This window comes from Scleropages formosus, chromosome 18 (assembly GCF_900964775.1).
Source record: "Scleropages formosus chromosome 18, fSclFor1.1, whole genome shotgun sequence".
NCBI lineage: Eukaryota > Metazoa > Chordata > Actinopteri > Osteoglossiformes > Osteoglossidae > Scleropages > Scleropages formosus.
The window spans coordinates 17,384,713-17,396,884 of NC_041823.1; the positions used below are offsets into that span (position 1 = coordinate 17,384,713).

At 44.0% G+C, this 12,172-nt stretch overlaps 1 protein-coding gene across 18 annotated transcripts in view; it reads right to left on the reverse strand.

Annotated features, from left to right (window-relative positions):
* Nucleotides 1-107: 107 nt before the first annotated feature.
* ubap2l (ubiquitin associated protein 2-like) overlaps nucleotides 108-12,172 on the reverse strand; it is a 21,992-nt gene continuing 9,927 nt past the window's right edge. For 4 of the 18 annotated variants that reach the window (XM_018737139.2, XM_018737099.2, XM_018737104.2 and 1 more), the window contains 17 exons: nucleotides 11,833-12,155; nucleotides 11,376-11,548; nucleotides 10,873-11,074; nucleotides 10,180-10,224; nucleotides 8,692-8,731; nucleotides 7,038-7,236; nucleotides 6,885-6,954; nucleotides 6,351-6,657; nucleotides 6,092-6,180; nucleotides 5,901-5,954; nucleotides 5,459-5,540; nucleotides 4,942-5,162; nucleotides 4,568-4,673; nucleotides 3,371-3,508; nucleotides 2,570-2,637; nucleotides 2,113-2,307; nucleotides 109-1,875 (listed from right to left, as the gene is read on the reverse strand). In XM_018737139.2, coding sequence (XP_018592655.1) covers nucleotides 1,780-1,875; nucleotides 2,113-2,307; nucleotides 2,570-2,637; nucleotides 3,371-3,508; nucleotides 4,568-4,673; nucleotides 4,942-5,162; nucleotides 5,459-5,540; nucleotides 5,901-5,954; nucleotides 6,092-6,180; nucleotides 6,351-6,657; nucleotides 6,885-6,954; nucleotides 7,038-7,236; nucleotides 8,692-8,731; nucleotides 10,180-10,224; nucleotides 10,873-11,074; nucleotides 11,376-11,548; nucleotides 11,833-12,155 — 2,408 coding nt within the window. In that variant the 3' untranslated portion in view covers nucleotides 109-1,779. Of the gene's footprint in view, nucleotides 1,876-2,112; nucleotides 2,308-2,569; nucleotides 2,638-3,370; nucleotides 3,509-4,567; nucleotides 4,674-4,941; nucleotides 5,163-5,458; nucleotides 5,541-5,900; nucleotides 5,955-6,091; nucleotides 6,181-6,350; nucleotides 6,658-6,884; nucleotides 6,955-7,037; nucleotides 7,237-8,691; nucleotides 8,732-10,179; nucleotides 10,225-10,872; nucleotides 11,075-11,375; nucleotides 11,549-11,832; nucleotides 12,156-12,172 lie in introns of all 18 variants that reach the window. The other 14 variants (XM_018737202.2, XM_018737226.2, XM_018737133.2 and 11 more) reach the window with 9 other exon arrangements.

Here is a 12,172-nt window from a genome sequence, read left to right on the forward strand (position 1 = left end):
AACTAGCAAATTCCATGACTAAGGATTTTTATGATTGCACAAATCCTGATTTTTTTTTTTTTTTTTTTTTAATATATATTTTTTTAAACCACAGGCAACAGAACCAGTTTCATAAAAAAAAAAAAAAAAAACCCCCACAGGTAACATTGAGAGTTTTATTCATCTTTGTTTCTCTGAGGATAAGCCACTTTCTATTTAAGCCACCCCACCCCTACCTCCCTCCCTGATGACTTCACTGTTTATGAACTCAAAACAATGAAAATTACAAAAAAAGAAATTGATAAAAAAAGTCAGCTGTAATTACAAGCAATGCAAGCTCCAAAAATACATTAAAAACATTCACATCCAAAGGATGAAAATGTCTTCCTGTTTATTTCCTTAATATTTATATATATATAGTTTACAAAATAAAAAATAGGAAACCAAAACTAACAAGTCTGAGGGTGAGAACTTGGAAAATACAAATAAAAAATATTAAGCCATCAAACATACCAGGACTACAGTACTTCTGTTTTTTTTTTTTTTTTATATACAAGACAAGTTTATCCATTTAAATTCTTTTTAAACGCACAGTACAAAAAAGTCACTGACAAAACAAAACAAAAAAAAAGAAAAAAAAAGAAAAAAGAAAAAAGTACAATTCTGTCCATCAATCACGGCTTTAAGTTTCCTAATAATATAATATTTGGGGGGGTGGGGAATGGAGAAAATGGAAAAACACGACTCCTACAGAGCGGCTGAGGGGTTCACTGGCCAATCCCACCTGCCATATCTGACAGCTGTCCGTTTTCTGAGCGCTGCCAACTTCTCAATACGGCACTGTACGTGAGCCAATTCCTCTGGGCCAATTGCTTCTTTATCGTGCCCAAAGGTTTGGAAATGGTTTCATCCTTATAACCCCACCCTCCTTGATAGAATGAATTTTAAGACAGGTGAACAGTTTGAAGAAACAAACCGGTCTGAAAATGGCTTGTAAGAAATGAAACCAAAGTCCCAGAGGAGGAGGAGTATGTGCCAGAGGCAGGAGCTATTGGTGAGCCAGCAGATGATGCAGAAGACCAGCTCTCAGGACCCAAGCAAGACAGCATTTGAGAGAGAAGGCCAGCCCACCCTCTCAGCCTGTGTACACCCCTGACACAAACACACACTGCACATGGCTCTCTGCTAGTTAGTGTGTCTGCATGAACATTTGGTAAGAAATTAAACCTCGCAAGAGCACTGCCGAGTTTATGTTGCAAAATCTCTTAAAAATAAATCTGATAACGCCCAGGGGAAAACAATGAGGAAAAACTTTTAATTTACTAGGAGGGATAGAGGATATTTTAATGAAGCTGGCAGGTAGGGGGTGAAAACAGCACACCATCACATTCTATAGACAGACTGTCCATACCCTCCCATCACTTAGAAATAATCTTAAACAAAAAAAGCCATCTGTGAACACAGCTGTGTTACATACAACAGAAAGAGGGTCTGAACACAATACAAACTGAGGACTATTCTGACTACTGGCTCTCATTCTGATTTGTAGTTTACCCTCCAGTCCCTTCCACCCTCACTGCCCCTTTCTCCCCTCTCTCCCAACTCCAAAGTGCTTCCTCACTCCTTACAGCAGTGCCTGTAGTGGGGTGGATACTACAGGCATGCTGCAGGGAGAGAGTTTGGGAGTTTGGCAAGAGAAAGGGTACACACATGGGGTGGAGAGTGGGGGGGGGGAATCTGTCAGACTTTCACACAATGATGGGAGGGAGAGCAGGTGGGCAGGCGGGCAGTCTGCAGGTGTTAGTTGGCCCCCCAGTTGTAGCTGTTGTAAGCTGACTTGTTGACCTGTGACTTCTGCTGAAGGGAGGCGTTCTGGCTGCGTTGCCCAGTGCCACTCTGGAGGAAACAAGAAGCCAAGTGTCACCACAGCAAAGTACTGATATCAGTCCCTGGTTGATCAAACCATGATCTACATAAAAGTGGATCAACTTCCTATTCTGGTCAGAGTTCTGCTTCACTGACCTCCGCTGCACTACGTTCTTGTACAAAAGAGCTCAGTGTTGGGACACTTTGGCACCAATGTCAATTCCTATAAGCTCCAGCATGAGCTCCATCACTCTGGCTAAGGCCTACCTGTCCATCCTGCTGCAGGTGGTGATGTAGGATCTGAGAGTGTGGCTGCTGGTGGGGGGCCAAGATGTGCATGAAGGGGGCTGGGGCATAGCCAGCAGCAGCAGGGGGATTAATGGGGCCCCCACTGCCCAGGGCCGAAGGCAGGCTAAAGGAGGCAGCCGGGGTCCCCGCGTGGAAACCCTGCTTGTCAAATGACTTGGGGGTTGGAGGGGTGGGGGTGGAGACAACACTTTAAAAACATAAGCACAGGAAAGTGAGCAAAACTACAAAACATTCAGAGATCTCTACCTCGATCATTAACAAACCCCTTTGTATAAGGTGACACATCAGCAGAAAAACAAGCCTGCGCTTAGAAACTAATAAACCTTAAGGCCTAAACTAAAAAGTAAGTAATTGCACAGGTCTGGTAAAGTCTAGAATTTGGAACCATTCAGTACTGTCCTTCGGTTAAGCTCACCTGCGTCTTTGTGTAAACAGACCCTGAGATGTCAGGAACCCCAGTGTTGCTGGATGTCACAGAAACTCCTAGAGAGAAAGGAGAAGGTGTTTGTCGAGGGGTGACACTGGGGACGTCTGTTCTGGTAGTAGGGAGCAGAGGTCTTCCAGCTCTCCAAAAACAGGAGAAACTAGCACTGCTGAAGCTCAGCATTGTAAGACAACTGTCATTTAAATCTGCATGCAGGAGGCTGGGGAAATGAGTTGTCAGTGGTATAAGGGAAAAGCAGCGGAGTTAACAGGAAAAGACATGCAAATTAAGGTCACAGAAAAGTGCATACAACTGTGTGGAATTAAAGGCAAAGTTTTGCATTTTTTTCTGATTTTGAATAGATCAGTAATCAAACACTGGAAGCAGCTCACACATACATGCACAGCACTTCTAGACAAAGCAAACCTTGCACATGTATTGCTTTGTCTACAAATATTTACTCGTTTTGGAAACAAAAAGGAGTTTTAATTTTCCGGGAGCAATCGAACGCCACAAAAATTCAACGAAGTGTGAATAAAGTAAAAGCAGGAGGCAAGTTGTAACTGTGGCTGAAGCACACAAAGCAAAGCTGAGCAAGCTGAGGCAAAAAGAACAAGGGTCAGGAGTGAAACTCGGGGATGAAACGGAACATATGAAAAAGGAAATAAAATATTCACAGTGAGCAATGCTGCTGGAAGCAAAGGTGTGTCAACACTAGAGAGAGAGCGCCAAGCCGCATGAGATGGAAGAGGAGCTGGCGAGGGGAGTGGCGGGAGGCGGTGAGAGACTCACCAACTCCAGGCCCGGTGACGGAGCTGGCCGGCTTGTTTTGCGCAGAAGCGGCAGCGGCAGCAGCGGCGGCGACAGCAGTGCTATATCCACCCTTACAGAAATCCCCACTCCCCGAAGCCTGGCCCATATCCTCATAGCCTGCAACAATCAGACAGCCACAGCCCTCAGCGTTAGACACACCGGCCGCAAGGAGGGAGGGAGTTAGTAATGGAGGACAGCGCACAGCGAAAGGTGAGCATGTGGCAAGCCTGGGAAAGGAAGGAAGGAGAGCCAGCAAAGCATGGTAGAAGCTGTGTGCCACAACAGGAAAACTGAAGTCTATTCAGTGAAAGTGGTGCTTGTGGTGAGTAAAGGTGATGGTATGACTGACAGAAGCCATGTAAGGAGAAATAGGCCAAGAACCCATAGGCATGGGCATCCAGAGTCATTTGTAAAAAGTGAGAAAAGGCAGGAAGTACACACACACACACACACACACACACACACACACGTCAACGAATAAAAAGACAAAGCACTCAGTTGTCAGATAAATGAGAACAGCGACAGCACTTAGAGGCTTTAAACACTGGAGTGGTAGCATAGAACTAACGCCAAAATAAAATTATTATTAATGCCAGATAGCAGTTAGTGATGTTACTGCTGACATCGTTAGTAACTGGTTTAAAAAAGAACCAAGTAGGACAAACTGTATTAATGAGCCAAAGATACATTTGGCTTGGATAATATAACAGAAATTGTTTCCCCTACTCTCTGACTGATGCATGCTGCTCCATATGTCCAAGCAAACAGGAAGTAGAGGTCAGACGCAACACCAAGCACAGCTCAAGCTAACATTTATTGTGCCACTGACACACACAGATGAGAGCAAACAAAACAGACAACAGGGCTCAGAAGTTACCTGCCCCAAAAAAAGCACTTCCTGTTCCTCTTTTGTGGTCAGGCCATGACAAAATGGGTCTGCTTCTTTAAAACTCTTTTTGCTTGTGTTGTCATGTCCTACCCTACTGGATTAGCGCAATGCACTTGTTATGTGGCAATGTAGGTGTCCTTGAATCTTGAGCAAGCTCAAGGATGAGCTGAGATAGCCACAACACTGATGTGAAAGGGAAAGCCTTGAGCACAGGTGTAGTTCACAGAGAGGTTTTGTTAACAGAAGCACTAGATTTTGTGGAAACTGGTGGGTGAGAACTCACTCACCAGTGCCATATCCATGGGAGCCGTAGCCACTAGCCTGCTGGAAGGGTGTGGCCGAAGCGTTGACGCTGACATTGACACCATGCTGCTTCGACGAGGTAGGAGCCACCTGGGCAGATGTGCAGGAACATCAACAGTTGAAGCAGAGGATTTTTACATAAACCAAAATGTAGCAAACTAGAGCCACACAAGCAATGACTTGTGAAAGCCTCTGCTGCCCAGAAGGCCCTTTTCCCCTCTGGCTCAAACAGAAGCGAAGGGAGATCCCTTTCAGTTCAACATCTCCGAGTTTGAAACACGAGAGCAAATTCCCATCGCGACTGCAGTGTCTCAGCAGCAGCTGGAGGAGCGAGGAGGGGAGTGAGCCAAGCTCTCACCGGGAACACGGCAGGCCCATACTGGAAGGTGTTGGGAAGGCCAGGCACGCCTGTGTAATATGGCAGGCTGGTGTAGCTATAGCCTGGTGGCAACGCAGGATTGAGGAAAGGCTGCTGGGTGGTGTGATGCGTCTGGGTCTGGCTCTGCTGTGGCTGTGCAAGCGTAGTGGCCGGTGCAGGGGATGGGGCCTCGCCGCGCCCAAACTTGGTCAGCTCAGCTGCTGGGGAATGAGAAGGGAGGAGGTTAACAGTGTAACCCCATGCCTTTGAACACGGTGTGCTTTTCTATAGCACAAGACTAGCCAGACACGGTCAAAGTGATGTGTAACATAGCTAGCTTCAACTGTTGTTGCCGATAATCTCTAAGATATATCTAAGTGTCTGCTTGACGTTCACTTTCTGGAAAGTAACAAAAGGTAAGCTACAAGAACTTACAAAACAGGAGGGAAAATAAATCTACTGACTATATACACAGTATGACCTAACAGCAGGCAATGGCAGGTCAGGAGTGTGTTACCAGAGTAAGGATTGCTGGTCAGGCTGCCCTCTCTGCCAGTCAATGCTGTGGTGGGAGTGGCAAATGGAATGCTGTAATAATCCTGATGAGCAACAAGATGAGAGAGGGAGGGAGAGTGACAAAAATCAAGACTAAGTTGAAACACGCTGAAAACCTTCAAAATAGTCATAACTGGCTATTGAAAAACAATTTTTACCTGCCTAAAAATGACAAGATCAACAAAAAATTTTGCACTCTCAGCCTATAGTATGTGCATATGTATATTTGCGTGTTACGTGGCAGAGTTTAATGCAGTCTACCAAGTATTGTAAGTCACCTTGGATACAGTGAACATTTCTCCAAAACGACATACAAAACAGCCACCAAGCATAAATGTACTCATTTCTCCTGCACCAACATTTACATGGAATTATAGCAGTTGAAATCAGTATTACAAACTTACTAGGGGGATTCTTGTCTGAAGCATTTGCAGATCATCGTAGCCGTATACTTGGGGCTGAAGCAAAAACAGAAAAGACTTCACATTAACGCATAGCGACAGAACAAGTTTTTTTTTTTTTTTTTTTTTTGTTTAAATAAGAAATCCTAAGAGGGTATTCATCTGTAATATCAGCCCTTGTTTGAGGCACTTACAGGATATGCATGAAGCAGCCCAGGAGCCATGATGTATGGGTTGGGCAACAGAGGGGGGACTCCAGGAGGCAAATTAGGAGGTGCTTTCCCTATAGAGGAAAGGGACACGTTGTGTCAACTCTGGCACGTTTAAAATGCCGCAGCCCAATCTATTTCCACAGTTCTACGCAACAGACTTATCACAAAAGCTGAACAAGTGCAGTTCCATTTTAAGCACATCAGAATGAACAGCACAGTTCAGAAATCAAGGCAGGCTGACCTGATGAAGCCACCGAGCTGCGAGAGGATGCTGAGGAGGAGGCGGCAACAGTTGCTGATGCTGAGGAGGCGGCAGCGGCAGCAGGTGGGGGCACTACGGAGCCCGAGCTGTTGAGGCCCATGTTCAAGCTGCTGACGGGGCCCAAACCAGGCTGGGCCGACACAGTGCTGACGGAGGGGGGTGCTGCATTAAGCGCAGCAGAGGCTGATGCTGAAGAGGGAACGGAGACCGTGGAGGAGACCGCTGCCGAGACGGAGGAGGGGAAGGAAGAGGAGTGCAGGCTGGAGTCGCTGTCCACACTTGAATGCTGTAAAGTTATTAAAAGAGAGAAAGCAAATGTTTAACACCCAAGTTTTGCAGCTACAGCAAACAAGGCCCAGTTGCCACTGAAGACAAAAGAGGCCAAATTGTGCCTCATTAACCATTTCACTTTAAACAAAGAGTTCCAGATACTCAGCTGTACTCCGTTTCACATGAAAGCTGCTTTGCTTTACTGACATAGTGAAGGACAAGAGAGACAACAGTGATGCTCACCAGTAGGCTAGAGTTGGTGGTACGTACTGTAGAGGAAGGAGCCAAGCTATTCTGCTGGGTAGACAGAGAACTGCAGGAAGATGAGCAGAAGAATGGTTATCATGTGTTTTGACTGACACCACCACCATCTCGATGTCTCAACAAAAGCCTCACCTGCTGTGTTGGGGCTGGGAAGGAGCACCAGGCGGCAGATCTTCGCTGTGTCCCAAGGTACTGAGCGATGTCTGATTGGGAGTTGTCAGCAACGAAACAGGAACTGCAGCGCTGTCCGCCAGAGAGGGCATGTTGGACACGGAGACAACGCCCTCCGAATCTGACACAGACTTCACTGGTCCGGTAGGGCCCGGCGTAGCTGAGTTGAAGAGGGGTTGAGTGTCTCAAACAGCAAAACAATCCAGAGCACATTCAAAATTGCCACACTTTTCAATTCACAAGGCAAATGTTTTCTTATTTCATCTGCCATAGCATGAAACCCATATGATTAAGCAGAATTATGTGTACTTATGTGACATGAGTATAGCAAGTCCTTAAAATAAACTTTCAAAAATATAAACCTGGTCTCATTTCAAGTTCTGACACCTTTTCTCCAAGGCAACTTACAATGGTAATCTATTTATAAACATTTACACTGCAGGGTAATTTTTTTTTAAAACATACGAGCAATTTTTGGGTAAGCACCTTGCTCAAGGGTACTACAGGCAGTGGTGAGATTTGAACTTGTGACCTTTGGGTCCAAAAGCAGCAGCTCACACCACTATGCTACCAGCTACCAAATGATTTAAGTTCAACTGCATCAACTATAGGTGGTGTCAATCAGCAGCCCCAGCACAGCAACCTCCACTGCTGCAGATGCAATCTGGTATTTCTCACCACAAAGTGCTACTATACACTAATACTGTTCATTAACTCAATACAGAATACATTAAGAGCAGCAGTAGTGCTGTTAAAAATGGCCTAGAACTATCAAGAAAATGAAAACACACCATTTCCTCACATAATGGGGTTAATTTCTTAGATGCAATCACACAACTGGGCAAATTTTGACTGTGAGAAGGTAGGAATTACCACTATTCTTTAATGAGCGTCATTAACTAAATGCAAAACAAAAGGTATTTTTATACATGACAACAGCCCTTACACTTTCAACCTTTCTGCATGACATTTTGATTATTTTGTTCATAGATTATGATATAAAGTTTACAAGATCGCTAATGATCATGTTAATAATGCAATCATTGCTTCCAGGGCACTTCAGAGATTAATATACTAAATTTAGCCAGAACATAGACACCATTTTAAAAAAAAAAAAAAAAATTTCAGACACAGAGTCCCTGTTTGAAAACTTTCAATACAAGCAGTAACGGGATTGTACAAAATGCTTTTTGTGAGAAATAAATGACCACATAACGGAAAAAATGCAGTTGTAGTGAACAACAAGTCAGCTGTAGGGAAAAAAAAGAAATAATTTCCTAGACCATTGCAATGACTTTTACTATGTGACAAACAAGTAAATAAGGCTGACAATTTCTTGTGTTTTTGACATCAATTTAGCTAAGTATTATCACCTTAAATTTTTTTATAAACACAGTATTTGCAAACAATGAGTACATTCTGACTGGCCAAGAAAAATACATTAGACTACTGACCCATGTCATGTTCATAAGACAAAGGCTAAGTGTACTTTCACCAACTGATAAGATTTTCACACTAATAACCTCACACAAACATTTAAAATGAGATGTTCATAATTAGTAATCAGATTAAATGACTGTTATAAATACACTTATGTGCCCAACACAGAACTCACCTTCCACAGATTGCGTTGTCTGTATTGAACTGAATCCATTCTGTAAAACACACCACACAACAGGATATGGTTTGAGAAGTAACACACACACACGGACAACCGCGGCAATAAACAACAACCACAATAAGGACAGTGGAACTCTAGCATAGTTTTATTTCAGGGTGGCCAGCAAATGCAAAGCATATCATTTCTCCAAAGCAAATTGTCAGTACGAAGAACCAACATAAACAAGTCAAAGATCTTCATGTAGTTGGAGATGATCTTCAGCTGGAGAAAATTTATCACTTTAGAAATTACATTATGGATGTTACTGCAAGAAAAACAACTGCCTATGTAGTGTATTTGGATAAAATGTTTCATTAGTTTGCAGAAAATAGCAGTTACTTTCCACTAGGTAGTGCTTGCCATTACCTGTGCTCAGCTATGAAAGAAAAAAAAAAAAATAATAAACTATATATAAGCCTTAAAAACTTGTATCTAAAGACTTTATTTTGCAAGAATTTACACTTGCTGCCACCCCAAACAACAGTTCTAAACAAGCTTATAATATAAGAAAATACAAAATGTGAGGCTATATCACAGAAGTATTCTTAATGCAAAGAAAAGGAATACCGGTTAAATGAGTAATGTGATATTTAATGAATATTTGGACTGATAACACAGGAAACAAGACATACCTGCCCTAAGGTAACTTTAGGACTAAATAACAATTATACAGTACAATGTGTAGCATGAGGACTTAAAGAATGATGCACAGCATCTGTCCCTCTACATGACATGAAAATGCTTGTAGTGCCCTTTAGTGGTACACCAAAAAAAATGCAATATGCCACATCTAAACATGTCCTAATTTAATTCCTGGTTTAACTGACTGGGAAAAAGGAAGCAAAGGAAAAAGCCAAGAAGCAAATGCCTGGTAGTGTTCTGGAAGCAAACAGCTAGCACAACCAGAATTTGCATTCAGCCCCAAAGCCTAAAGGTACAAAAATTTGAACCCAATCATATCTTGTTTTGCACCTTAAAGGAGTTACCTTGGCAAGTCTGAGTTTTTAGTATAGCATTTAATGGAACATAAATCTAATCCAATTGATCAGCATTTTGTTTAAACAATTATACAAAGAGGGAAAAACATTACTATTAGGTCTGGGCTTTGTACTAGTCACTGCAAAGATGTTGAAAGTTGTAATTTGCTCTCAGCAAGCATCCCCCCCACCCTGGCCTTTGAGGGCAACAATCCAGGGGATAATCCCACAGCAAACCAGAAATTAAAGAGCTACGCAGAGAAGTAACTTCTCCTGGCTTACAGCATAGCTGAGGGCATAGCAAGTAGAGCAGTAAAATTACTTTATAGATGGCTGGATGGCACAAGCTCCACAAAGAAACGATTAAGAGTGAGCCCGCAATGCAAGCTGGATTGTTCCCCTCAGGTCTGAGGCTGGGGACCCCTGCTCTGAGCCCCAAGAAACAGAGTAAACCTCCTGTACTCACACAATGGACTCCCAAAGCATCGCCACCCAGACCACTGCTGCTCCACTGATTTTACATAAAATTTTAGGGGTGGGTGGGGGGGAAAGAAATAGAAAAATAAAGAATAAAACGCCTAGATATTATACACCAGAACTGCCAAAACTATTCTTTCGTCACACTTGGCTAACAAACACATGAACTGATGTACAAGAAAGTGGCAATGGGGTGGACAGGGATTGTAATGATTGGCAAGCAACAAGTGGAAGTGAAGAAGAGTGAACAGGTCAGGGAAGAGAATGGAAAGCTGATGGTAAGTGACAAAGCTCAACAGTTCAGTCAGCCAGGAAGCACATATAGAACTGCCTCTGTTCTTTCTATAGCTCACTATGCCCCCCTGCACAGTCACAGGTTCACAGCAGAGTCAGCTACTGTGCAGTGAGGAGGGAATGTTACACTGCTCCATCTAAATATAGCCAAAAACACAGAAGTCCACAAAATTTTACTGTTTGTGATAATATACTCCTCATTCAGAAGCTTTTGAGTGCACTTCTTCACATGCTTGAAGACATATTGATACTACGCAGCTTTAATGACAAATAATTGATGGAAGCTTCCAATTTGACCACAGTGAGAAAATGAAGATGTCTGATTTATGGGCATTTGTCATGCTAAGGTGACATGAAGCAAACAGCGCCACCTTGTGGACAAACTCACCTTGCCAGTCTGCAAATCCTTCTGTGGTGAAGTGGAAACTGATGGTGGGTACCGACGTGTCTGTGTGGCTCTCTGCTCATACAGAGCAGGCTGTCCAGCTCCACCGGTCGGCACTGCCTGAGAGGGGTAGGAGGGGCCACCTCCTGGGAGGGAGCTGCTTTGATACCCCTGATCTGTGCTGGCAATGGTAGGTGTCGGTTCACTGGAAAGGTGGAGAAGAGAGCTCATCATCAGTGGACCCTGAAGTAACACATTTCTGCAAACATTTACAATCCATCTGGATTTATCTTGCCAGCCCATTCAGAACTTCAGAATATTCCATCCATAATTTTTTTGAAGGAGGCTTGGGTAAATTTACAAATTTAATTCAAGGACATTTAATGAGCAGGTTCACAATATTGGAACATGATGTTCTCCTCAGGACCACAAGCTTGCTAGGAAGTATCTACATTACAGCTTTGTAGTGCATTGCCACTCTGCTCTCCACAGAGCGACAGGCCTACCTGCTTGCACTAGTGTACAGGCTGCTCTGAGTCTGGCTGGCTGGGGCAGTAGTCACAGGTGCCACCTCGTATTCGGTCAACACTGGCTCCGAGCCGAACTGCAGTGCTCCAAACTGTAGGTTTAGCCCCGAGATGTCTGCCGTGCCAGGCATCTCCACCGCAAGAGCTGGGATCTACCAGAGGCAAAACAGATTCCATTCAGAGACTACGCAAGCATACGCAAACCAGGTTTTATGATCTCAGTGGACAGAATGAAGAAATACTCATGAACGAGAACAGAGGGAATGGGAATGCTATAAACAAAAACAGTGGCCCCCATAGCTCTGAGAAAAATTAGATCAGCTAAAGATGGCAAACTGACTTGACTGATATTTCTCATCAGTGAAAAAGTGCATTGCAGTACAATGACAAAACACCATTTATTCACCAGGTGAGAGGTGACAGACAGTCATGGTACCTTGGTACTGATGGAAGTTCTCTTCTTCTGTTGTTTAAGCTTGTGTTGCTGCAGTGGTTGTGGGCTGGACGACTGGTTGTCGGAGGATACAGGGGACATCTGCTGGCCAGAAACTGCTGCTGGGGGCTTAGAAAGTGGCAAGGCAGGAGGTGCTGTCGGGGCAGGAGCTGTTTGTGGGTGCAGGGAAGAGGCGACAGAGGAGGGGGGCACTTTTTCTTGGAGGAAGGCATCTATCATGGAGGAGGCAACAGAGGAGGTGGGCTGGTAGGGCTGGCGTTTAGTGAAGGGGCCATGTACTGTGGCCTCCGGCTGTGATTTCATATCTACAGGAGGTACAGAT